Raw genomic sequence first — 27,755 nt, forward strand, 5'->3', positions numbered from 1 at the left:
CACACTCTCTGTCCTCATGTAAACCTCAGGCTCCTTCAGCAAAGATAAGGGCGCGTGGATCATCAAACCGGTGGCGTCCTCCAGGGGCAGAGGCATCTATCTGGTCAACAATGTAAGTCCTTTAGGGAATAGAGTAGGGCTGGGCGATATATCGAATATCAGCCATAATATCACAATCATTTTGACGACGATATAAAATTTGAAAATATCATGAATATCAAATTTTTCAAATTCAACATGCATACTTTGCCAAAAACATTACTAGATAACGCAGAGGTCTGCTTCCAGCCTTCACTAAACATTGGAAGCAGAAGAGTTAAATATATACGCGCATTGCATGAAAGAATACTGCAAAAAGTGCTTTTCTTACTTAGTATTTTTGTCTTGTTTCTAGTCTAAACATCTAAAAATTCTTACATTAAGAATTATTATCTGTTATTATGTTTCTTATTTTAAGCAAAAAATCTCTTAATTTTTAGTTATTTTCCCCCAAAAAAAGACAATTACTTTTGCTTGTCTAGTAAATACTTCTTGTTTTAAGAATTTTTAGATGTTTGGACTAGAAACAAGACAAAAATACTAAGTAAGAAAAGCATTTTTTGCAGTGTTGTTTTTTTGCTCAGACTCTGTTGGGTTTGAGGTTCGGCTGATGTGGCTGTAAGTGTTTGTGATGGGAAGCATGTTCTGTCCTGCTAACACATGTTTGGTGTTCCAGCCGAGTCAGATCCCACTGGATGAGAATATCCTGGTGTCTCGGTACATCAGCAATCCTCTGCTGATCGACGGTGAGTCTGCAACACTAATGCGCACTCAGTCTGTGTAGTCTACACTGCAAAAAATGCTCTTCTTAGTCATTTTGTCTTGTTTCTAGTCTGAATATCTTAATGATATCTAATGATCTGAATATCTAATGATCTCACCTGGAGCACAAACACGTCATCAGCAGTCAAAAAAGCACAACAGCGACTTTATTTCTTGAGGATTCTCAGGAAGAACAATCTACAATCACAGCTGCTAGTGTCTTTCTACCGATGCTCCATTGAAAGTGTACTAACTTACTGTATCTCCACCTGGTATGTCTGCTGCTCAGTGGCAGATCGGAAAGCTCTACAGAGGGTCATCAATTCAGCACAAAAAATCATTGGATGCCCTCTGCCTTCCCTTAAGGAACTTTACACCACACGCTGCCTTAGTAGAGCGGAAAACATTTTAAAGGACCGGTCCCATCCTGGACATCAACTGTTTGAATTGCTGCCTTCTGGCAAACGCTTTAGGTCCATTAAATCACGAACCAACAGACTCAAAAACAGTTTTTACCCCAGTGCAATAAGGGAACTGAACACTGCAAGCGCCTGCACACACACACACACACACACACACACACACACACACACACACACACACACACACACACACACACACACACACACACACACACACACACACACACTCTCATACACATAACTGAATCATGCACTAATCTAATGGGACTTCTTATATTTATACTTATTTTGTGTGTGTGTTTGTGTGTGTGTTTTGTTTCATGCAGTTCGTACTGCTTACTGTGTAATATCTGTGTGGAATATTGACTATTCGCCTAGCTGCACTGTTTTTTTGTGTATTCTTTTAAATTGTGTATGCCATATAAATGTTTTAGTTGCACTAATTATAGGTGATCGCACTGAATGGATTGCACTAAATTTCGCTATACTTGATAAAGTGACAATAAAAGAATCTTGAATCAATTATTAAATCAAGATGCATTTACTAGATAAGTAAAATTACATAAGATATTTTTTCTTGAAAATAAAATCTAAATGAAGTGAGTTTTTGCTTAAAATGATCTGCCAATGGGGTGAGAAAAATAATTTTATTTCTGATTGAAATCTTGTTTCTTGTTTCCGTCCCAAACAGAAATAAGATTATTTTTCTCACCCCATTGGCCGATCATTTTGCCTGTTTTAAGCAAAAACTCACTTCATTTTGATATTTTTCCCAAGAAAACAAGCAAAAATATCTTGTTATTTTATTGATCTAGTAAATGCATCTTGATTTAAGAATATTTAGATGTTTGGACTGGAAACAAGAAAACAATTCTAACTAAGAAGAGCATTTTTTGCAGTGTAAGGGATGTGGTTACACTGAATTTGTTTGTTTGCGTCTGCAGATTTTAAGTTTGACGTGCGTCTGTATGTGCTGGTGACCTCATACGACCCTCTCCTGATCTATCTCTATGAGGAAGGGCTGGCCAGGTAAATCATTAAATCATGCAGCATATGAAATGAACACCTGCCACCTAACACTATCTGTCGCACCTGTAAGACCTCTGATAAGAAAAGCTGTTGCTTAGATAGAAAGACCAATGCTTGAGCAAACAATGTCAGTGTCACCTGATCACTGTATATTTGAATTAGGGAAACAATACAAACTATTAGCTCATTAGATTATTTAAGCCTATTTTTAAAATAATCGTGTTTTAGTACATTACACATAATGCTGTAATCAGTAGGGCTGTCATAAAAAAAAAAAAATCTAATTCGAACGGATATCAAATATCAACCAATATATTCGAATATCTACGACCCCATAAAATAAATAAATAATAATAATTAAAAAAAAAACGGACACCGCCGTAACGGAGATTCAATCCCAAATATATTAACAGTCTGATAGTCATAAACAGGACTCAGGCCACAGCCTGTATGGAAAAATAAATTGTTAATGTTTGAAACAGCAGGTTATCAACTTAAGTGTAATTTAAGATATGAAGTGCCACTATATGCAATCATCACAGCTTTAGTTTGTCTACCGCATCAGATGTCGACGCCGTCCTCTCCAGCAGCTGGAATTTGTTTACGGATACCATAGCAACTCTCAACGGCCACCAGGACTTATACAGGGTCCCCGCGGAGTCTTAAAAAGTCTTAAAAAGTATTAAATTTCAGAATCAAAATATAAGGCCTTAAAAAGTCTTAAATTCGCGGAAGCATTGCGTTCTAGGTCTTAAATAGTCTTAATTTTCCTTCGTCCATGTAACGCAACCTCATTGAAACGCTCTCACCTCCCGCAGCTCGCGCGCACGTGTGTGTGTGTGTGTGTTTGTGTGTTCCGTGGTGTTTGTAGTTCTTTCTTTCGCTAGACCAACTATTGTTCGCTCTATTACAACTACAAATTAGGCAAGCATGCCACGTGTATTGCAGCCAATCAGCTTTCGTGTTATTGGCACGAGCCTCTTTCTGATCGTATCCCACAGACGCATAAAACAGATTTTATTCTTCAGCTGAATCTGACGGTTCTTGCACTTCCGCGATCGTGAACGCGAAGGCGAATCTTTCTCACCATCTTGCATAATGACAACATAAAAGTATAATATACCCGATTGCACTAAATAGAGTTAATAACAGTGATGTAAACGCCGAACTCCGATGTCAGGCTGTGTGTGTTAATGCCTGTCAGCGCTCGCGCGAGTGTATTGAATGTGTTATTTTTAGGCTCATTAGCCTAACGTTACTCTTGAACGATCAAATATACACATTATGCATATGTCTATATCCTGATTTGGGTTAAAACGTTTGGGAACTGCCAGTAAGTACTGGATCTGGGCATTAAGCTCACATAGTGAAAGCAAACTAATATAGCTTAACAACAACACAAACGGGGAAACAGCACTTACACTTAAAGGAACACTCCAACTTTTTTAGAAATCGGGCTTATTCTACTTTGCTACATTTAGATATGTGGGGAAATGCATTTTAAGCTAAGCTAGCGGCGACCCTGCCAAACTAAAACAATGCATGCACTGAGACAAATGCATTTGCCAAAATATCTAAATGGGGTTTATCCAAAAGAAGTTGAAAAACAGTGGAGTGTTCCTCTTTGTATGCATCTTTATGTTGTATTTATTTGTCATTTGTTTATAAGTATATATTTTATTACTGACCGATTACTTGATTACGTAATTACAACGTTTTACTTATATTAAGCAATTGCTTATTGCTGTGGTTTACTTTTAAGATGTTGGTCATATTTCCCACCCCAAGCGATCGTGTTATTAAAGATAGATGCACTACTGGAACAGCCTTTTTTGTTTTTGTAATATGCCTACCAAACAAGATTCATGCATTTTGTTAGTTTTATTGCCATGTGTGATCATTGTGCATCTAACATAATAATATGGTTAATGTTGCATCCTAATTATGAAAAAATAAAAATGTATGAAAGTGACCACCACAAAAAAATTATATATATATATATATATATATATATATATATATATATATATATATATATATATATATATATATATATATATATATTAGGGCTGGGTATCGATTCAGATGTTCAGATTCGATTCGATTTTGATTCACAAGTCCTCAAATCGATTCAATTTCGATTCTCAATTCGATTTTCGATTCAACTCAAATGAATATAGATTTAATAAATACTATAGGTATTTATAAAAAAGAACAGTGAACATAAATGGGTAATTAAAAAGAAATGAAGAGCCACAATCATGTATGTTAAACTTTTTATTTTAGGTACACCTGAGTACATTAAAACAGAACACATCTCTATATTTCAAATCCATACAATTGCTAAATACAATTTTGATGCAACTTTATTTAAAATCTGAGAAGTATTTTATGGATGTTTTGATATATTTATTCTAAAACATAAAAAGCTAGGATATTGGATGTTTTTTTTTATAGAAATTTTCAGTACACGACAAGCTTTTCTTGCAATTTTGCCGCTCATGTGTGCAAATTTACTTTTCATACATGAGAAATGCGTTCATTAATTTTTTTAGTCTATGGGTGAGTAGTTGTCGTGGTAACGGACAACAATACCTGTGGACTAACTATTATTAGAGGAAATCTGTTTATAATATAAGCTAATAGGGTTTGAATTATTGATCCTGCGCTGTATATGGACTATAATTTGAATATGTCTATAATGGCTAACGTACGTGCTTAAGTGACTGCTCAAGTTTGATCCTAATGCAAGGCAAGCATTCGCGTGTATGTAATTATTTTTAGCAGTTGTGTGATTGGCTGTGTGTGTGTGTGTGTGTGTGTGTGTGTGTGTGTGTGTGTGTGTGTGTGTGTGTGTGTGTGTGTGTGTGTGTGTGTGTGTGTGTGTGTGTGTGTGCTCGGCTGTGTGAGTGTTGTCACATAAAATGGTTCTGCAGATTTTTAGTATTACTACAGAATTTCACCTCAGCTTTATAAAAGTCGACAACGCACCGGAAGCTGCCATTTAAACACTGAATGGATAAATGATGTGCGCCTGTTGCTCCTTTGTAAGATCACGCAAGGCAAATGGGTGACATCTAGTGGAGAAGACTAGTAATTAGATTTCAATGTTAGCGGAAATAAATATTTTAAAAAATCGATTCATGGCATTTGAGAATTGATTCTGAATCGACCAGATTTTAAATACCGATTAATCGAAAAATCAAATTTTTTTTTTTTGCCCAGCCCTAATATATATATATATGCATCATATGAATAATAAGTTCACTAATACTTTGTTCAATTTAAAATAAATTAAATAATATAAGTTTAAGTGATTGAGTGATTCTTAAGCATGTTTTTTTATTGCGCAATATAGGTCTTAAATTTTATTCATAATGGTCTTAAAAAGGTCTTAAAAAGTCTTAAATTTGACTTGGTAAAACCTGCAGATACCCTGTTATAAGGTTTTATAAAAGCTATTTATTTGTTGTAAACTGTATTAATCATCTCAGAAAAAAATAAATTCTAATGTCAGGCGCAGTTTAAGTAGTTGATTGTTTGCTAGGTTTAGGGACAGTGTCATTATGCCAACATTATCTTCATAAATTCTTACAAAATAAAAAGTTTATCCCTCAGAAAAATGTACTTTCCTCTCTTGTCAACATGCTTGGTGCGTGTGAGCGCGGCGCGGGCTCTTCAGTGGCGAAGGCGCGCGCTGTGTACGTCATAAAAGGACGCACACTCAAAAGTAATCCGGTCAGGTCGTGTACATGGTGAAATGTTTCGTTTGATCGATTCATGAAAAGGTTTATCCCACCCATCTCAAAACGATTACAATTTCATTCAGATTGGACTTTTAAACCGATTACAGTGCTCCATGTAAATGCACCCGACTGTAAAAAATTGCTCTACATGGCACTTTAAAAACTGGATAGTTTATTTATAGTTCCATTACGGATATTTCACGTCATGTTCGAATGCATATTCGAATATCGAATAAAAAGTGACAGCCCTAATCAGAGTCAGGACAAGCAAAACATGCCAAGAGTTCGTTAGCTCTGGCCGCTTCCATCATAAATCAGTCAAATCGGTCTCTCTATGCTCTCAAAATACTTAAAGAATAGTATATTTATGTGACCTGTGCTGGCGAAATGAGTAGGAATGTGCACAGCATAATTTCTGGCTACAAGTGAAAAATTACCATTTTGATGTTTTCACAAAAATGAGTTTTTACCGCTTTTTCATATTAAACTCTGTTATTCCCTTAACTAAGATGAGTTGACCTCTCTCGTCTCAGTGTGTGCTCTTAATCGCTCTGACACGCGGTGACGATCTGATCGCATTTAGCTTAGCCCACTAAGCCCAGTTCATTCACTATGGTACCAAACAGAGATCAAGTTAGAACACCTCCACGTTTCCCCTATTTAAATTCAGTTACACCAATAGCTGAACGATCAAGTAAGATGACATAAAATAAAACGTGGCGCTTTTCTAAGCGGATTAAAAAGGAGAACTATAATGTATAGTGGAATAGCTCTACTGGGAGTACTTCGACTCGGCGCAGTAAAAAGTCCCAGCTGAAAAATCCTCTCATATCTCATATATTTCTTATTTCTGTCAACAGGGGGAGATGGGGACTGTTTTTGACAGTGATCATCAACTTTACAAATTATAATAAATATCTATACATATAGATATCAAACAGATATGATTGTTTTGCTTTTTCGAGTCATCCAGAGAAGCCATCTTTGTACCCTGATCTTCATATTTACGTAAAATAAAGCTGTTATTATGATATTGCCTTGTTGTTAAACTTGTAAAGGTTGTGATTTGGTCAAATTAAATTTGTATCATATTTGATACGCACAATTATAAGCCTCTAAATTAGGGGTCGGCAAGTATATGTGGCCACGGGCCACAAAAAAAATTGCCACTAGATGGCGGGCCAGAATATAGTCAAGGGATAATTTAAGAAATAAATAAATAAAAATAACTCAACAAATAAAATAGGATTTGAATTTATTGTAATAATTATTTGACGTACCGTTTTATACTTTTATGCTCAGCATTATTCCATCCTCGCATACTAAAGTACATTTTTTTAATCGTTTGTGTGCTGGAAGTAAATGATTATTACATCGAGTGCAGAGTGATGTTAACATTTAAGATAGCACTATCAAAGAGTCTAAAGAGGAAAGTTAACAATGAAAACAGGGCATACAAAGAAGAATGGGAAGACATCTGTCGTCTTTTCCTCTTAGCAAAGCAATAATGACCACTGACGACTTGAATTAAAATAAACAAACTGTTTACTTAAGTTTGGGAACAGGATTACACATTGTTACAGCCAGGGCTTGACAGGTGGGTAATAACTGGATATGTGTCAGAATATTACATACATGCATTCAGCAGCCCAATTAAATACCTGTCTGTCAGTAATGTTAATCTAACAACTACAGATGTTAAATACAGGTATACATATTAAATTATTATTACATATTAACTTATTTGTTTTTGTTTTTATATATATATAGCCTAACTAAAATAACTCAAATCATATTACATTTCTCATATTAGCCTATCATATTGGCCACCTGCACATCCCAGCTGATATACAATGTCTTGATTTGGGGGGTCACTCTGCATTTGAAAGTTTGAAAGGGTTTTAAATCAAGTATATCACTCAAAATCAAGTAATTTAAGCATGCCAAAGTCAACTCTAAACAATGTAATTTCAAAACAGCAAAATTGTGGCCAGTGAAAATCCGTACGGGCTCTTCTCCCGGTAGGGTGCGCGCGCGTGACTAGAGCGAGAGAGGAAATGCACGCCCATAAACACTCAGCTGCAGATCCAGTCGTCCGTGAACACTTCTGTCGTTATAGTCCGTTATAGTAGGATCTCCACCGTTCGCTGCTGTCAGGACTCGTTGCTGTTTCTATTTCAGCCTCCGAATTAGATTCTGGATCATATATATATATTAGGGGTGTGCATTGGCACTGCCTTCACGATTCAATTCGATTATGATTCACCAGGTAACGATTCGATTCAATTCGATTCTACGATGCATTGTGATGCATCAAAATTCTACTGCACACAAAGCAAATTTTTCATCAGTCATGAGGCAATACAAGCAGATATTAAACAACAGATTGTATTGGCTGCTATGTGTCTCCTGTATCTTTGACATAAAAGTTATTAAATAAAATTAAATGTAATTAAATAAAATTAAATAAAATGCAATTAACCCTTAAATGCATGACTGTTTCACCAAACATTCTTACATATTCAGGTCGTTAGCGACCCAGATCTATATTTAACATGGATAGACCTCTACCTGTCGTGATAATATATAAAACTCCTGATTTTAGAGTAACAGCTACAGAAGAATAAAGTAAAACCTATTTCGTTACCTTTTGGAGCTTGGAAGGATTCAGTTTGAGCAGATGTTTAATACCATCATCATCTGTCCTCGTCAGAGCTCGTTTACCAGTATATTCAGCATCTGACTCTTATTCGCGATTTCCAGCATATTCTCCAAACTCATTTTCAACGTCTTCAAAATCAATATTTTGATCACTGACAGCTTCTTGACCACATCCATCATCAAGAGACAGTGACACTAACATATGATTGTGTTTAGTACTTGCTCTTCGCAGTAAATCACTGAGTCATTTCAAGTTTTGCAGATTATAATTGTTTCGTTTTCTGTCAGACGTAACTATGAGTGAAACGTCACTTCATCATTGGGTATCAGACATTGCCACCTTGTGGAATAAAGGTGAATTGCGCCGTATTTCGTCATTATAGATTAATTTATTATTGTGCAAAAAATATATATGTACAATCCTACACACCTCGGGTCGTTAGCGCATTTTTAATAACCTGTCTATCGCGGTCATCTCCCTCCGCCTGAGCCATCTTCCTAGTTGTTGTTGTTATTCTCCCGGAACCGGAAGTATTTGAAACTTCACAACTTTATCGTCCGCCAGAAAATAAACAGTGACATAATCGATTATGGCACTTTGCCGCATCGATGCTGAATCGTTAATGCGCCGCATCGCGATGCATCGCCGAATCGATTATTGTTGACACCCCTAATATATATTAGCTGAGATCGATAGCCATGAGTTTCTCCACGCTTGAGGACGTCACCGCTTTGCACACTCGTCATTCTTTAGCTCCGCCCACACGATACGCCTCCAGGCGCTCTGTTTTTTCCGGAAAGACTCGGTACAGCCCATATTTCTTTTATAAATATAATAAAACTAAAGACTTTTCGGAGATATGAAGGATGCAATACTACTCTATAGGTACTCAAGATTGACATGAGATTGACTGAAACTGAGTGTTTCACCCCGCCTTTAATGTCAAGCCCTGGTTACAGTTCACACCCTCGTTCTTCTCTTCTCTTCTGTGTGCGCGTGTTCTACCCCCCTAAGCTTTACGGGTAGACATTTCTTAAAGCTGAACAACCTAATAAACTGCAATTCAAACTTTTTCTGCTATCATTGAAGACAATTAATTAAACATTATATTACTACTCAAATTAATTCATAACATCATCTGTGCATGCATCCTACCTGGTTTTGTGAATGCAATGCTGGTGTGTCTAATCTGCAACGAAGTAGCACTGTTTGTAAAGAATATAATATCAGACGGCACCACGAGATGAAGCATGGCACAGTTTTGCTGGTTCTTGTCAATATAATATTTTTTGATAAAAAGGAAGCTGAATTTTAGTTGTTATTGTTCACAAGTGTTGTGCTGAGGCCCCGCGATACAGCCAAACGTTTCAATGGTCCACTGTTCGCTTTATCATCATACCACACATTTCAGGGCGGCTCTTTAGAGGCGTGTCTAGCGATCTATTCCACAGACTCTTGAATGTCTTTCAGAACTTTTTTAATTGAAAGCTCTCAATTTATCCTAAATAAAACATTGCTGCTGAAAGTTGTCGTCTTTTTTTGAAGGCAAGATCACTAAAGATAAAATTGATAATAAGTGTATGATATACCTAGGTTCGCACTTTCCACTCTGAGCGGGGATCGAACTCAGGACTTTCCACACGGGAGTCTGACGCGCTAACAGGAGGGTAATGCTGCGTAATTTTCCACTGGCCACAACACGAGTGTCTCTTGATATGACGAGAGTTTACCTGCACAGTTCTGACTAGCTCGCCTCCGTTACACTGACAGATATGTTTCAGAACCAGTCGCTATTAAAACAATCTGCCTGATTCGGCAGATGGGGGCGCCGACCACTGCCCTAAAGGATCGTCATGATCCAAATTGTGTGTTCTCACTCCATCTCCTGCAGTCGTTCTGTCTGTGAGTGAGAGTTCAGACTCGTTTATCCAGTAAAGTCTTTTAGTGTAATTGTCCAGACGTCCTCCTTCAGCTCGGGCTTCAGTGTCTTTCTGCTGTCAAATCTGACCTGAGTTTATCAAGCTAACGCAACAATAACTGGAATATTGATCATAACTTTACTTGATAATCCATCATCATTTATTATAGAAATCATGAGTATCAGATATGATCATCAGCTTTATTAGTCAATCATCATCGTGTTGCTTTGCATTATATGATTAAAAATTACAGATCATCAAACTGAGCTTTTAAATATCATCTCACTAAGACTTATTATTGGCAGATATTGATATTTATAAGCATTTTGTGCAGTATCTGCTGCAAAGATCTCATTGATTTACAAGCATCAGAGCTTCATCTTTCTGTCCATATTAATATCAGCATCTGCAGCAGATTACATATTTTTGCTCAGTTTGAGTCTCTCAATATTCCAAAATAGACTCCTCTTGATCCCTGAAGGTGTGCTGTGGTATCTGGCACCAAGATGTTAGCAGCAGATCCTTTAAGTCCAGTAAGTTGCGGGGTGGGATGGATCGGACTTGTTTGTTCAGCTCATTGGATTGAGATCTGGGGAATCTGGAGGTCGAGTCGACGCCTCAAACTGGTTGTTGTGCTCCTCAAACCATTCCTGAAGCATTTGTGCTTTGTGTCAGGAGCATTATCCTGCTGGAAGAGCCACAGCCACCAGAATACCGTTTCCATGAAAGGCTGAACATGCTCTCAGCAATGCTTAGGTAGGTGGAGCGTGTCAAAGTAACATCCACATGGATGGAGGACCCAAGGTTTCCCAGCAGAACATTGCCCAAAGCATCACACTGCCTCCGCCGGCTCGCCTTCCCATAGTGCATCCTGGGGCCATGTGTTCCTCAGGTAAGCCACAAAATGTTCACTGGCTGCCTAATATATCCCACCCACTAACGAGCCGTGATGAAGATAATCAGTGTTATTCACTTTACCTGTCAATGGTCATTAAGTTATGCCTGATATGCCACTGTGTGTGTGTGTGTGTGTGTGTGTGTGTGTGTATATATATATATATATATATATAAAATATATGAGCCACAATATGATTTAATGATGATTTAAATATGGAAACAGAACCTCCATGAGGAAGTCACAGACCTTTATCTATTGCTTTGAGTCTGAGTTTTTACCCTCTCATGGGGAATCCGCCTACCAAATAACTTTTTTATATTTATTTATTTTTTATCGTAGTCTCTTTGTATTAAGCCGGACTAAAATGAAGTGTTTAACACCACAAAAAAAAATCTTGTATTCAACTAGAAATATTCCTTTCAGGCACTAAAGTAAATCAAACACTAGATGGCAGCAGAAATGCGTGCAGTAAAGTTGGAGCGGCTCATCTAGGCCTCAAACAAAGCTTTCCATTGTCTCATTGCTCGAAGGAGATTGGCAAACGTTGTTTTAAAAAAAAAGTTTTTTAAAGTATTTAAAACACAAAGGAAATCTGACATTATTTAAAAAAAACACATTTTAAAGCAAGCACATTCTCAGGCTCATATACGTATCTTTTTAAAGGATTTCTTCTACCTGAAAAAGCTCTTTTAGTGATATTTTTCTGGAAGCCACAAATAGTAGTGGGAGTGTTGTGTGTGGAAAGTCTCTCACTCGCTCCGCAAGCCTGCCCCGAGCCTGTGAAACGCATTCGGTCTGAAATGCACACAGCGTCCTGCTTCTGGCTCCGAGAGAGAGCGCTTTCTCAGACATACGAGGGAGAAGCTCAAACAAATGCTGATTTTTTTTGGACGGGTTGCGGAGTGGAGCCGTGTGAAGTGGATGTGCAGTGTATTGTGGTCTGGTGTGTGTAAAACGCTTGGCCTACCTCTATTGGACTTGGCTTTTGCAGGGCGACACTCGGGTTTGTTTTCAGCTCACTCTCTTAAGATCTGCCGGCGCTACATCCTGGCACTTCCCCAACTCCGCTTTTATCTTGGAGATCCCAGAAGCTTTGAAGGCATTCAGGTGCTCACTGTGTGCCAGGAAATTCTTCCTCCACATGTGGCGTCCATTCCTCTCAAACGTAGCGCTGTTGCCCGCGAGCTTTAGGGCAAATCACTTACCATTACATTAATAATAATTGTACAACATTGTACAGGCATGCTGCTTGGCTGTTTTGCATCACAGCAGCAACCCGAGTTTTGCCACTGCAAGCACCAACACATTTTCTTTAGGAAATGTACATTTATTTAAGATTACATTAAAGGGCTGGTTCTGTGGTGTTTTTCTAGGCCTGGTTGTGTTAATGAGGCACAATATAACATGACTCAGTACTTATTTCTTTTAAAAATGCTGTATTTTTCTTCTATTCTCTCTTTACTCCACACCGCTGTCTGTCCTTTGAACGGCTCGTCTGCTTTCTGCTTCTATGAAGCCCATCCCTCTGAAAAACGCAATGGTCTTAGATTGGTCAGATGGCCAAATGTAGTTTCTAGGGCTGTCCTCGACTAAGGATTTAGACATTCGAATCAGAATTGTCGAATCTCTCTATGGTTGACTGATAGTCGAATCATCTATGTGTGTGTGAATGGGTTTGGAGGGGCACGACACTAGTCAGCACGAGGGTAAAACTTTTTTTATTTTCCTTTACACACTGCACACAGCAAAAACTTTTAATAAAGCGACCAAAACTGCCTGCCAACTGACAGAAGAACTGACAATGGCTTTCTTATTTAGGTTTAATAGTGGATAAACATTCATAAACCGCTGTCTCATAACATGTTAAAGCCGCGATCGAAATACAGAACACACAAATATATAAAAGAACATTTTGATAAATAAACCTAAAAAAATACCTGCATAGAGAGGAAAAGAACACTTTGAGTGCGTTTACATGCACGTTCTGCAGCCGCTTGTGCCTAAAGGGGGTCTCACACCGGACTGAAGCTCAGCCCCGCGCCTCAGGATATCACACACCGCCACCTGACGCGCACATTATATACACGAGCTCAATTTTGAATTGACTGACAGATGAGCTGCACGTAAGCGCTCTGTGGTGCGGCAGGATTTTAAACAACTTCCTGAGTGGCCGCGGACAGGCGCTGAATGCTGCCGCCGGTGTGTTTGCACTCATTGAACGTGTTCTAATTTTTAAGGCGAGGTGCGAACCTCAGCGGCCCTTAAAGGGGTCGCACACCAATGCTCAGCGCTGCGACACGTCTTTAAATTATTGAGCACCCCCATATTGCCAAAATGGTATGATCCTCGTTTCATAACAGCCGCAAAGATTCGACCGTGAGATCAGTGGTCGAATCAGGCTCCGCATATCGATGCATCGAATCTTCGACTTTTCGGGGTCACCCCTAATAGTTTCCTGTATTTTTATTGGCTGAAGCACAGGTTAAAGCCACGCCCCTTCCCATTACGGGCAGAAGTCACATCTGCGGAGACTAGCGAGGGTTTATGATGTCACCAACCCAGGAAGAAGCTCGTTGTAGTCCAAACCGGCCGTTTTTGTAGCCAATAAACTGCCGTGACTTTAAAAGACAATATCTCCGTTTGCATTGAACTTTCAGCGCTGTAACTTTGCAGATACTGTTTATGCTCAAGCAGCGACATTACACACTAACTAAAGTTAAACAAGTCAAATCGCACGCAAACACACATTTAAAGCACTCCTTTATGGGCTGTGATTATGCAGTATTCTCACTGGCTTTGAGAATTACAGATTAGCTGAGTTTGTAACATTGGTAACGCTAAAAGGCCGCATTAGCTGCACTGTAAAAAAAAAGACAAATTTTGAACTTTTGCAGTACAATCGACTTGGATGTTTAAGTTTTTTCAACTTAAATTATGTTAAACTGACTTTAAAAAAATTGTTATATCTTGTATAACTAATAAAAACAACTTTGACATTTCTTAACTTATTTTGATGAGTTAAAACAATGTAAAAACAAATGTTGTCATAACAATATAATAATATATTTTATATTGTTGTCATACAATATAAAAAAGTCATAATAATATAATTTTTTACAGTGTATGTGTAACAATAAGCGATATATTAGTTACAGGATTATTTATTCATTTTTGTTTAATTGTTGGTTCATGTCAGCTCAGGTCCATTAAATAATATTAACACATGCAACTATTTAATAATGTATTAGTAATGTTGAAGGTTTAACAAATGCTTTAGACATATTTTTAATTGTTAGTTAATGTAAAATAATGGAACCTAATTGTTTTCAACAAGAACCCAATAGTGTTTTCCCATTGGCTTTTAGGTCATTGGAGTAAATAACTAATACAAAGTTTATGATTATCACACATTTAGGCCTTGATATTAGAGCTACTACCCTAAGGAAAGACACATTTTGAGTAAATAGATCTCTATTAATTCATGTGCGTCCATGCTCTCATTTTCTTCATAGGAAGATGGCAGTGACGCTAAGGAAATAGCTTATACTAGAAGCTGTAATATTTTCCAGTGCACATGTGAAAAGTTTCTCGAAGGCACAAAAAAAGTTTCTCACGTGCATGCAAAAGTTAAAAAAAAAAAATATTTTAGGGGCTTTATATGTTGTCACTTCGAGGAAATCTATGAAAAAAAAAAAACATGAGAAAATAAAATATGAACATATGACCAAATATACAGCTGAAAATTATGCTGTGTGAACTATTTATGTTATGTATGTTATGTTATGTTATGTATTTATGAGCTTTGGAAATTTGAGTGTGGAAAATGTGTAAGACTGTTAGATGCACCCGGTGAAAAAAGCCCACCGTAATAATCTGGTGTTATCTAGGTGTTGAGCTTGTGCTTTTAGAAGTACACTGCAAAAAATGCTCTTCTTATTTAGTTTTTTTCTTCTTCTTGTTTCCAGTCCAAATATCTAAATATTCTTAAATCAAGATGCATTTACTAGATCAGTAAAACGACATAAGATATTTTTTCTTGTTTTGTTGAAAATAAAATCTAAATGAAGAGAGTTTTTGCTTAAAACAGGCAAAATGATCTGCCAATGGGGTGAGAAAAATAATCTTATTTCTGAGTGAAATCTTGTTTCTTGTTTCCGTCCCAAACAGAAATAAGATTATTTTTCTCACTGCTTTCCCAAACAAGACTGCTTGCTTTGGTCCTTTACCTGTTTCTTCTTCTGGGTCAGCTGAATGCCTAATCTTTATAAAGCTCCTGTTTTCCTCTGGGTTGTGTGTGTGTTGTAGGTTTGCCACGGTGAAGTATAACCACGCCACGGCAAACATCAAGAACCAGTTCATGCATCTGACCAACTACAGCGTCAACAAGAAGAGCAGCGACTACGTCAGGTGAGACCGCTCGGTGCCATATTCCAGCTTATACATGCGTGGATAGAAATATTTCCACACTCCGGCTTACGGCTGACACTCAAGATTCATTTGATAATCGATTAGTTGGTTGATTTGTTTTCAATTAATCAGATAAAAAGCACATTTTTCATTTCATTGACTAAACACACTATTCCCAATTTCGCCCAATGCTGTCCCCAAACACACACACACACACACACACACACACACACACACACACACACACACACACACCGTGCATTTATCTACCATTACATAAAATAACCATTGATTTATAACAAATAAAACATGCAAACAATAATAATAATGAATAATAAATAACAGGGTTATTGTTAGTTATTGAATGGTAACCACAAATTAACAATCAATCTGGGTTTATACAAATAATTTTTTTGTTTTTGTTTATACAAATGATATATTTCTATAAGGGTATGATTGTGCTGTACATTATGTGCAAAAGTATATAAAGTTACTGAGCAAAAGGAGTTAAAATCCCTATATTAACATGATATTAAAGTAATATCATGAAACATAAAACACAAACTTAGTGTTAGCTGATGACACACACACACACACACACACACACACACACACACACACACACACACACACACACACACACACACACAGTCACTACTCTCAGTAAATGCTTGAATTAAGTGTTGACTTTTAACCCTATATGTAGCACCTAAAGCAGATATTTCAGCTAAATCAGTGTTTTGTTTTCTGTGACCATTTTTAATGATGATTTTTTTGAGTGAAAGCAAGCAGCAATGATCACTGAGACACATTTGACCATGTTCAAACCCACTGAACACAAATCATTGAGTAATCCTTAATACCTGATGATTTTACAGGAGCCTGTGCTCATGCCCTAAAACATCACGCAGGTTACAGTAATGAGAGCGGATCTCAGCGGGCAGAAATAATCGTTAAATAATCACATCTCATTGCTCATCGCTCTTAAACGGCTCCGGAATGTGATTTCAAACACAAGCTAATCCTTGTGTTTGCTAATCATGCCAACATTGTTGCGTAGTGCCCAATTCTCAGTATTGTTTCGGCAGTGCTGACAGTCAGGGTTTGTCTTCCTTTCAGCTGCGATGACCCTGAAGTAGAGGATTATGGGAACAAATGGAGCATGAGCGCGATGCTGAGGTATTTGAGGCAAGAAGGCAAAGACACTACATGTGAGTATATCTAAGAGACACTGCAGCGTTCACTAGCACTAATCTACAGTCTTCACACGCACAGAGCACCAAGAGTCATGTGGAGACTGACATGCTTCACTGCAAAAAATGCCCTTATTACTTAGTATTTTTGTCTTGTTTCTAGTCAAAATATCTAAAAATTATTACATTAAGAAACATTTACTAGACAAGTAAAAGTTAATGTCGTGTTTTGGGAAACAATAACTCAAAATGAAGAGAGTTTTTGCTTAAAATCAGATAAATAATCTGCCAATGGGGTGAGAAAAATATTCTTGTTTTAATTATTTTTCTTACCCCATTGGCATATTATTTAGCTAATTTTTTTTAACCAAAACCTCTTCATTTTGAGTTATTTTCCCCAAAAACAAGACAATAACTTTTTCTTGTCTAGTAAATGCTTCTTATTTTAAGAGTTTTTAGATGATTACTAGAAACTAGACAAAAATACTAATAAGAAAAGCATTTTTGCAGTGTGCTACTGACTAGCGAATTGCTCGGTTTATGACTTGCATTACACTGCAAAAAAAGCTCTTCTTACTTGTACTTTTGTCTTGTTTCAAGTCCAAACATCTAAAAATTCTTAAAACAAGAAGTATTTACTAGACAAGTAATAATTAAAGTAAAAGTAATTGTCTTGTTTTGGGAAAAAATAACTCAAAATTAAGAGAGTTTAAACCAGCAAAATAATCTGCCAATGGGGTGAGAAAAATAATCTTAATTCAAACAGAAAACAAGATTATTTTTCTCACCCCATTGGCAGATTATTTATCTGATTTTAAGCAAAAACTCTCTTCATTTTGAGTTATTGTTTCCCAAAACACGACATTAACTTTTACTTGTCTAGTAAATGTTTCTTAATGTAAGAATTTTTAGATATTTTGACTAGAAACAAGACAAAAATACTAAGTAAGAAAAGCATTTTTTGCAGTGTGTGATCCACTAGCTGGGTTTCATTCTTGAGATGATCCAAATTAAAAATCTTACAATTTTGTCACTGCATATTTTATCTTGTCACATATTTTTGAATAAAGCGTTTTAGTCAAATAAGTTTACTTTCATTTACTTTGCTATTAAATGGATATATAATAGGTAAATATATACACCGATTAAGACAACGCAAACATTTAGGTCTAGATTTAACAGCTTGCTCCAGCTCAAACCCTCTTTAGGCGTTAAACTACACTCAGGATTGACTAAAGACACGCAGAGACAGGCTGCATTTACACGGCAGGTTTTCATGCACTATTCTAATTGGGTGACTATATCCAATTTTTTTGCCGACCCGCTTACAGCATCTTTTAAAAGCGACCTGTATCCGATATTTGCATTTACACTGAACACGAAACAGCCCAAGACGTTCTGATAACAAACTGGTGATGGGAAATAATGTAAGTGATGGGAGTGGTCATGTTCTGCATGAAATAAAGGCTATATAATTGTGTAAATGAGCATTTGTGCACCTGATTGATCGTCTGATGCTTCTTCTTCTTCTGTGTTTGCAGTGCTCATGGGCCAGATTGAGGATGTGATTGTTAAAGCTGTGCTGAGCGCTGAGATCCACATCGCCACAGCCTGCAAGATGTTTGTCCCTCATCGATGCAACTGCTTCGGTAAGACACTGCAGAGAATGGGGCATTAATGGATGATCATTCTTTTACTTTATGGCATGCAGATTATATTATACCTGTATGATATTTTTCCAGTTTTTTTAAAACAAAAAATCATTATTACTCAATATTGTGCGAACCATCAACTGCTTGACACATGGTTTCAAACCCCATAGATCAGCATTATTATCTTATTATCAGTGTAACTCAAAGTACACTGCAAAAAATGTGCAATAATAAAAAATAAGCAAAAAAATCTGCCAATGGGGTAAAAATCTTGTTTTCTGTTTAAATTAAGATTATTTTTCTCACCCCATTGGCAGATTATTTGTTTTATTTTAGGCAAAAACACTCCCAAAACAAGACGATTACTTTTGCTTGTCTAGTAAATACTTCTTGTATTAAGAATTTTTAGACTAGAAACAAGACAAAAATACTATGTAAGAAAGGTAACACTTTAGTATGGGGAACACATATTCACTATTAACTATGACTTCTGCCTCAATAAACTCCTAATTTACTGCTTATTAATAGTTAGTAAGGTAGTTTTTGTAGCGGTTAAGTTTAGGTATTGGGTCGGATTAAGGGATGCAGAATAAGCTCATGCAGAATAAGGCATTAATATGAGCTTTATAAGTGCTAATAAACAGACAATATCATAGGAATATGCATGATCATAAGACACTTTTGCAGTGTAAAGGCAGGTGTGCTGTATATAAAGTGTGTGTTGATCTTGTAGCATTTTAAGCAGACGTTACTGTTTGATAAACAGGTTATGGAGGTGAAATCAGAGCGATATCCACTGCCAAAGCACAATGCAGTCCAAATGTTTCTCATTCTGAACGATTATGGGGTGTTAAATACCTGCATGAGGTCAAACACATTTTCCTCCAGACTAATCACTCACATAATCAATTCATCACCTCTCTGATTGGTAACACTTTATTTTAGGGTCCAATTCTCACTATAAATGTATCATGATCATGCATATTACTAGGGTATTAGCTGTTTATGAACACTTATAATGCACATTAATGCCTTATTCTGCATGATTATATTCTACATCCCTTAATCTAAACTAAACTACCTTCTTAATAACTATTAATAAGAGTTTACTGACTTAGAAGTTCTTTATTAGTGAATGTGTTCCCCATACTAAGGTGTTACCCTCTGAATAATGTTAATTAGCATATTAGCAGGGTTATTACCATGAACTAAAACTAATAAAGGCATTTTGTTCATTGAAACTAACCTGAAATAAAGTTAAATACAGGGGGAAAAAAGGCAAAACACAATGACACATTATAAAGCAGTACATCCAAAGTTGACTCTTCAAAGAGTCAAAGTGAAGACAACAGCAATCCATACAACTGCAGCTGATGAGTCAATGTCTTCTTGAGCAGAACTTTAGGTGTGTGTAAGAAAATCACTTATATTAGAAACATTAGTGTGTGTGTGTTTTGAAGAGATCTCGTCGATTTGCATTACATGGACCAAAAATCTTTGCTTGTGTTAATCTGAACCGGGCCGGCGTGAGGAGGAGGAAATGACGAGGGAATTTTCAGATGACTTTTAAAGACACATTTTTATTTTTCTATTCCTGTCTGCAACAATAATTAGTCTTTTAGTTGTTTGAGTCATTTAGGGTGTTTTTCTCAGCAAATGTTGGAACACACACACACACACACACACACACACACACACACACACACACACACACACACACACACACACACACACACACACACACACACACACACACACACACACACACACACACACACACACATGTTGGTCTATGTGGTTTATAGGGACTCTCCATAGGCGTAATGGTTTTTATACTGTACAAACCGTACTTTCTATCCCCCTACACTGCCCCTGCCCCTAAACCTACCCATCACAGGAAACATTCTGCATTTTTACTTTCTCAAAAAACATAATTTAGTATGTTTTTAAGGCCATTTGAATTATGAGGACATTTGATATGTCCTCATAAACCACATTTATAGTGTAATACCAGTGTAATACCCATGTAGTTATACAAATTTGTGTCCTCATAAACCACATAAACAGGCTCACACACACACACACACACACACACACACACACACACGATTGAATGTCTTTCTCTTGGCTTCAGTGTTGTCATTCCACGGTAGATATAATATTTCCTTCACTGCTTTAAGCTCTGATAACAGTGCAGGTGCATTATCACACAATCACCTGCATGAACAGGATATCTTTACCCTCTGCCCAGTGTCTGCCCACATCTGTGGTGCATGATGGGATACTGGAGGCAGAGGGGTTCACTTCATGTCACATGACCGCAGGTGAGCCGCCCATGCAGGTGCATCAGTGGAATGTGATGGAGACTCCGTGATGGAGGCGATAGGAGGAAGTGTTTAATATGGTCAAATCCTGCTCAGCCCTGAACCAGCTAATCCAAAAAAAAATTAAATACTCCATCATTTTTGGTCATACAGGAGTAGTGCAAACTTTCTGCCGTCCCTGCTCAGTGAACCCCAAGCACGTCACTAAACTGAACTGATACTCAGTGTTTACTGGCCTCACAGACATGAGAAATACATCTTCATCTGTTCTCAATACTGTAACATGTGAAGGATTTGTGGTGGAGTGAGGGGAACTAAAATAACCGATAGCTATATGTTTGTAGTGTTTATAATGTTTGTAGTGTACATTATTTTGCTTTATTTACCAGTATTATTTCTGAGTGCAATCAAATGCCATATTAACCGACCAGACTCGATACGCCATAGCTTCACTTTCTCTATATCAGCTGGATAGATAATAGTAAATAATAATAATAGATTTTATTTATAACACACTTTTCATTCCGAAGAATCTCAAAGTGCACCAATGGAAAATGGCAGGCACGTCTTCCAATTCAGTAGAACAATTGCTCCTCTTAATAACATAAGGATCATGGCCAGCATATGCTGTGAGTTTCTGATTATAGCTTTCTAAACCAGCACATTATGGACTTTCCTCCATCTCATTCATTCTATTTTACACTTCCTGCCCTCCATCTGAATTTCCTGAATCATTCAGAACCACGCGATTGCAAACAGCTATAGAAAATGGCAGCGTTGACGGAAGACTAGCTGTACTACTACTGCTGGTGATGACTTATGGAAAATACAGCTCAGCCTCACAAAAATAACCACATTCTTTCTGGAAATAGGGTTGTAACGTACTGACATAGACAGTAATTGAATGTAGATTGTCATTAATTTAATTATGAAAACAGATATTTTTGATTTTGACAGGGCCAGTGGAGAAGGCCCTGACAGGCCCTCACTGAAAACAAATATGCTGAGATTATGTAATCCGTATCAAATGTGCATCATATATGAGCTGCACTCTGAACTCTGAACTCGGCTCCAAGCTACCGGACCACGGTCCCGGGCATGGTCGAAACAGCATGCCGGGTTTTGTCGAGGAGAGGGCGAAACTTGACGTTGAAACCATTGACTGTATAATAATATGGCCGTAGTGTCCGTGGCGTCACCCATAGGATTGTGAAGAGCCGTTCTGAAGCGTAAAGTAGAGACGAGCTGGCGTGTATATATATATATATATATATATATATATATATATATATATATATATATACAGTAGAGGCCAAAAGTTTGGACACATTAGTATTTGTAATGTTTTTGAAAGAAGTTTCTTCTAGGGCAGGGCGATATCTCGATATTTAATATATATCAAGATTTTTTTAACTCAATTAGGATTTGGACATATCGTATATATCGATATGTTGTTTATATGTAATTCTGATTCCGCCACTTTGCTTGTTTGCCTTCTCTGTGCTGTGCTCGCCCGCCTCCCGCCTCATTGCTTTTGTTCCCCCGCCCCTCGCGTGTCGTCTCATTGAACACGGCGGCGGTCACGACCAGGTGAGGATTAGCTATCATGTTGACAAGCGCGTGCGTTGTTCAAGACTCAGTTTAGAGACCACGCTTTTCCTTCTAACACAACCGCTTGCTAAAATTCATAAAGAAATATTAATATTCATCATAGTTCAAATCGCAAGTTTCACCCACAGTCAGGCGATTGACACTATCGGTGCGAGACGCACTCGCAGTCGCAATCATGCCAGTTTATGATTTGTGTCTAACTGATCGCATGGTTTTCGGTTAAAAGGTCAAAATGATCGCATATCATTTGAAAACATTAAAAAAAATATTGCAATATCATTATTATTATTATTATTTTGTCAGCTTTATCATGGGATTATGATGAATAGGTCTATTCATGTTTTAACCAAGAGGGAAATACGAGACACCCCGGGTGTCCTGAGACACAGTGCTCTTCTGTATGTTGTGCTGTATCATATAGCCTACCTTCTGACACATTGATATTTCGTTCTGTAACTGGAAAAGAAGGGAATATCGGCTCATGTGTACATGATCCGCATGATGAGGCGCTTACGCTTTAGTAAAGAGAGCGACATCTACTGTTTGAATTTTGAAACAAATTTAACAGGAAGTGGTGTTATGACAAAATCAGTTTATTTATATCTCAGTCATGGCCCATCTTTCTGCAGAATGCTTACTGTTTACTTTAACTGTAAAAGAGGGAGTCTTTGATTCATGTTTTGAAAGCATGAAATGAATGAAAAGGCTATGTATAATTTATTTTCTTTAACAGTTAAATTATTATTATTTATGTAATCAGGGAGTTTTTTTTTAAATGTCGCAAAAGCACTTTGTTCATACACTTCAATAAAAAAATAAGAATTTGTGGTATTTGGCATATTTGTTTTTGCTGTAGTTTTTAGGGGGTTATTTTTCATGTAAAGATATCAAGATATATTTTTTGCTCCAGTTTTTGCCCTAGTTTCTTTTGCTCATCAAGCCTGCATTTATTTGATCAAAAATACAGATTTTTTTTTTAAATATTGTGATATATTTTGCAATTTGAAATATTTGCTTTTCAATGTATTATACTTTAAATGATGATTTATTTCTGTGATCAAAGCTGAGCGTTCAGGATCATTCCTCCAGTCTTCAGTGATCATGATCCTTCAGAAATCATTCTCAGATGAGGATTTATGTTGGAAACAGTTCTGCTGGTTAATATATCTGATGAATAAAAGGTTTAAAAGAACTGCATTTATTCAAAATAATGACTGACCAGTAGTGTATATCGTTGTTACAAAAGATTTCTATTTTTAAAACATTTGATTCTTTTTTTACTTTTTTTTCGTCAAAGAATTATAAAAAAGTATTCGTTTTTTAAAAAAACTAATTATTTTAAATTGTAATAATATTTCACAATATTACATTTTTTTCTGTATTTTTGATCAAATAAATGCAGGCTTGATGAGCAGAAGAAACTTCTTTCAAAAACATTACAAATAGTATTATGTTTTTTATTCCATTAATTGTTGAAATATAAACATTTAAAGGGTTTCTGATTTATTCAAACATACAATAAATAAGACATCACTAACAGGTTAAGAAAAATGTTATGAAGATGTAATATAGCCTCTCTAGAGCCCTTTTGTTCTGTTTGTGGTTATCGAAGGGCTTTCCTGAAGTAAACGTGACGTTATGTAAGGTTGTCTTACTGATGTCTTTCTGCGGTGGAAACACTGATTGATCGATTACATGAGACATGATTATATATTTCAGTATATTTAAACTTTTCTTCTGATGTTCATTCATGTTTATTTGCTGCAGTGAAGAGTATTAGATGATCGGTTCACCGCTTGAACACATTACAGAGCCACAAACATTTACTGTTTTGATCTGAAACAGTGTCTCCGCTTTCAAATGTAAAGTAATTAAGCACAGAGCTTATTGCGTTTTTACTGGCGCAGTACAAATTATGTTTACTGAGGTTTTGTTCACGCGCCAACTGAAAACAGACACTGAAAGATTGTGCTTCATCAAAATGAAGATCAATTAAAATTGAGAAGTGGATATTTTCACCACACTGTTGTCATGTGTTCCTGTGGTAGTTCATTCTCTAGTTTATTCAGTGCATGAAACTGACACAGTCAACACACGGCATCAGAGAAACGCTAATAATACGCCAACGTTTCAGTGATTTCAGCGCTCCTAACAGAGCATTAATATTTCTGTTTGCTGAAATTTCAGAGCACCATTAAATATATTTATAATTGTTTTCCCTCAAACCATCCTTTCCTCAAATGTGTGTGTGTGTGTGTGTGTGTGTGTGTGTGTGTGTGTGAGTGCAGCGGCGCATTTAAAGGCCCCCAAAAATGTATGCGAATGTAACATTTTAATCTGTCACATGCTCATGTTACGCCAACTGGGGCATGTTGTCACATTTCACTTCTCTTCTTTTTGGGTAAATCAAGAGCAAAGTATACGCTGTATTAATGACACAAAACCACATAATTGTACTAGACGTGTGTGAATTTAATGTGGGAAAAAATAAATACTCTAAACCCCGAGTGGATTTACACAAACTGAGACAGTCAGAAAGTGTTAGGTTAGACCTCGCTCTCTCCTACACATTCTGCCTGATCTGATAAAATCAGCTTCATTAATGTTTCTCTTCCCCTCACATTGACAAAATATGTGCTTCATTAGAAAAAATTACATTAGTTACACGAATCACTTGAATAATAAGCCTATTTTAATAAAAAATAGCAAAATTAGTGACATGTTTATCATATTATTTTTGTCGGTTGGTAAACATTTCCATCCTAAAACAGCTGTCATATGTTACGTTTATACGTATGTTTACACTTTATGTCCGTTTACAGAAGCGTTGAGCTGGAATTCGTGCTAAGCATCTTCTGTGAATGTAAAGCTCGCCTACTTTGATTTGATTTGATTGGTCATCTCAAATGTAATATGTTGATGAGCGATGTAAAACCGCTGAGGACGCTCCGATGAGAAGCTCTTGGTGTTGTGCTGTATCCTTCCAACACTAAAGTAGTGTTAATTCTATATTTGGCATTTATTTCACAACATTTATTATGTACACCTCAGGAAAATACAGCAGTCCGGACCACAATGACCTCACAGCTGGCTACGGCCGTGTGTGTGTGTGTGTGTGTGTGTGTGTGTGTGTGTGTGTGTGTGTGTGTGTGTGTGTGTGTGTGTGTGTGTGTGTGTGTGGCCGACCTCATGAATGATACATCTCTATGTCATACCAAAAATAAAGCAATAAAATAAGGCAGTAAGTGATGCGGAGGCTAATAAATGAGGAAGTGCTGAAAAGGTTCTTCAGCAATGGCTCCAGTAGAACAGCCCAGTTTACATCTCATCTGGAGGGAATCTGGATCAGAGCCACGCAGTCCACTCCCTCTTTAATGTGCTTCTTATTGTTTGGATGTGAATTAGCGCGGGTTTGTCTTTGTTCAGCGGCTGTAACATGATGCTTAACCTCTGACATGGAAAGCTGAACTCGTGAATAAATGAGCCTCTGTGTGCTGGGCCATGTGGCATGTGTTTGTGTAATGGCCATTCAAGTCCATTTGAATGCTTCACACGAGGGCACACTATGATTTATTTTATTTCATGAATTTATTTAGCCCTTTTTTGATTGCTTAATGTGTCAAGCTGAATAATTGACCTTGGCAATATTTCCCTAATTATTCTGAACTGATTCTAATGACATTTGCTGCCGATTCCACACAAAGGAGTAGTGCTAAACCCAGGCCATTGCTTGATATTGCAACGCTTACAATGCGAGGAAGGATTTCAGTGTTGACGCCATTGCTAATTTACAGTAAAGCCTGGTGTCTAAACTGGAAAAAGAAGGAAAGTCATTTCATGCAGATGTCATATATTAATGGAAAAGGCCCATTTTCATGTATTTACCAGATGTGTGAAAGCTGCTCCTGAAATGTGTGATGCATTGAGGATCATTTTGTAATTGGATTGATACCAAAACATTGCAAACTTTAGTGCAAGGACTTGAGTTTGGTGTGTCGTACCATTTCAGTTTTGATCACAGTCATGATTGGTAATGTAAAGAACTGAATCTGCTATTGTGCTGATGTCTTTATGCTGATGTTCAGTTTTACTCTTGATTAGCCAAGATGTTTTATTACACATCGCCAGTTTTGTCACATCATTTCAGAGTTTAGACAAACATCATTTTAAGAGAGAGCTGTAAGCTGCGGTTTCAGGGCCAAGCACACAGTTTGACGAGCTTTTATAGGGCTGTATTTGTGTGGTCATGAGCCACAGTGCCGTGTTTTTAATAAAGACAGTTTAGAAGAACACCGAGCGGTCTACTCGCAGACCTGTCTCTGCTTACCCTGCTGGTCTTAGCTGCTTTAAACTGGTTTTTAGCAGGGCGGCCAGCAAAACAGCTTAGACTGGTTGATTTTTTTCAACTGGAATGTTTATTGTTTTCATGTACACTTAAGACCTAGACATTAAATAAAATAATTTATATAAATATATGTTTTTTTTATGTGTACTTTAAACTCCCAATGAAGTATTTGTTTGCATCTGCAATGGTCTCACCTTTTCCTCCAGTTAATTTTCAGTTTTCAACAGTTTGAAAAAGCAAAACTTCATTTGCTTACTGTACGTTGGTAAGGCTTGCTCTGAAGATGATTTGCACCAATTCTGTTAAAGATTGTGACAAACATTTGGCATAAAAACAACAACTTTAGTTTTAAATGCTGAAAAGTTTTGTTTGTGAACAGCATGACTCAGATACTGGGAAGCATAATTTCTCATACAAACCCGATTCCAAAAAAGTTGCAACACTACAAATTGCGAATAAAAAAGGAATGCAATATTTTATAATCTCATAAGCTTTTATTTTATTCACAATAGAATATAGATAACGTATCAAATATTGCAACATGATCGGGTATAAAAAGAGCCTCTCAGAGTGGCAGTGTCTCTCAGAAGGCAAGATGGACAGAGGATCACCGATTCCCCCAATGCTGCGGCGAACGATAGTGGAGCAATATCAGAAAGAGACAGAGTTTAAAGTTATCATCATCTACAGTGCATAATATCATACAAAGAGTCAGAGAATCTGGAACAATCTCTGAGCGTAAGGGT

At 37.0% G+C, this 27,755-nt stretch overlaps 1 protein-coding gene across 1 annotated transcript in view; it reads left to right on the plus strand.

Moving 5' to 3' along the window:
* ttll5 (tubulin tyrosine ligase-like family, member 5) overlaps nucleotides 1-27,755 on the plus strand; it is a 219,989-nt gene that overhangs the window by 15,676 nt on the left and 176,558 nt on the right. Inside the window, exons 7-12 of the mRNA XM_067456243.1 lie at nucleotides 30-112; nucleotides 716-785; nucleotides 2,168-2,252; nucleotides 15,783-15,884; nucleotides 17,004-17,095; nucleotides 18,619-18,726. Coding sequence (XP_067312344.1) covers nucleotides 30-112; nucleotides 716-785; nucleotides 2,168-2,252; nucleotides 15,783-15,884; nucleotides 17,004-17,095; nucleotides 18,619-18,726 — 540 coding nt within the window. The remainder of the gene's footprint in view (nucleotides 1-29; nucleotides 113-715; nucleotides 786-2,167; nucleotides 2,253-15,782; nucleotides 15,885-17,003; nucleotides 17,096-18,618; nucleotides 18,727-27,755) is intronic.

The sequence above is a fragment of the Pseudorasbora parva genome, chromosome 10, assembly GCF_024679245.1.
Source record: "Pseudorasbora parva isolate DD20220531a chromosome 10, ASM2467924v1, whole genome shotgun sequence".
In the NCBI taxonomy this organism is placed as follows: domain Eukaryota; kingdom Metazoa; phylum Chordata; class Actinopteri; order Cypriniformes; family Gobionidae; genus Pseudorasbora; species Pseudorasbora parva.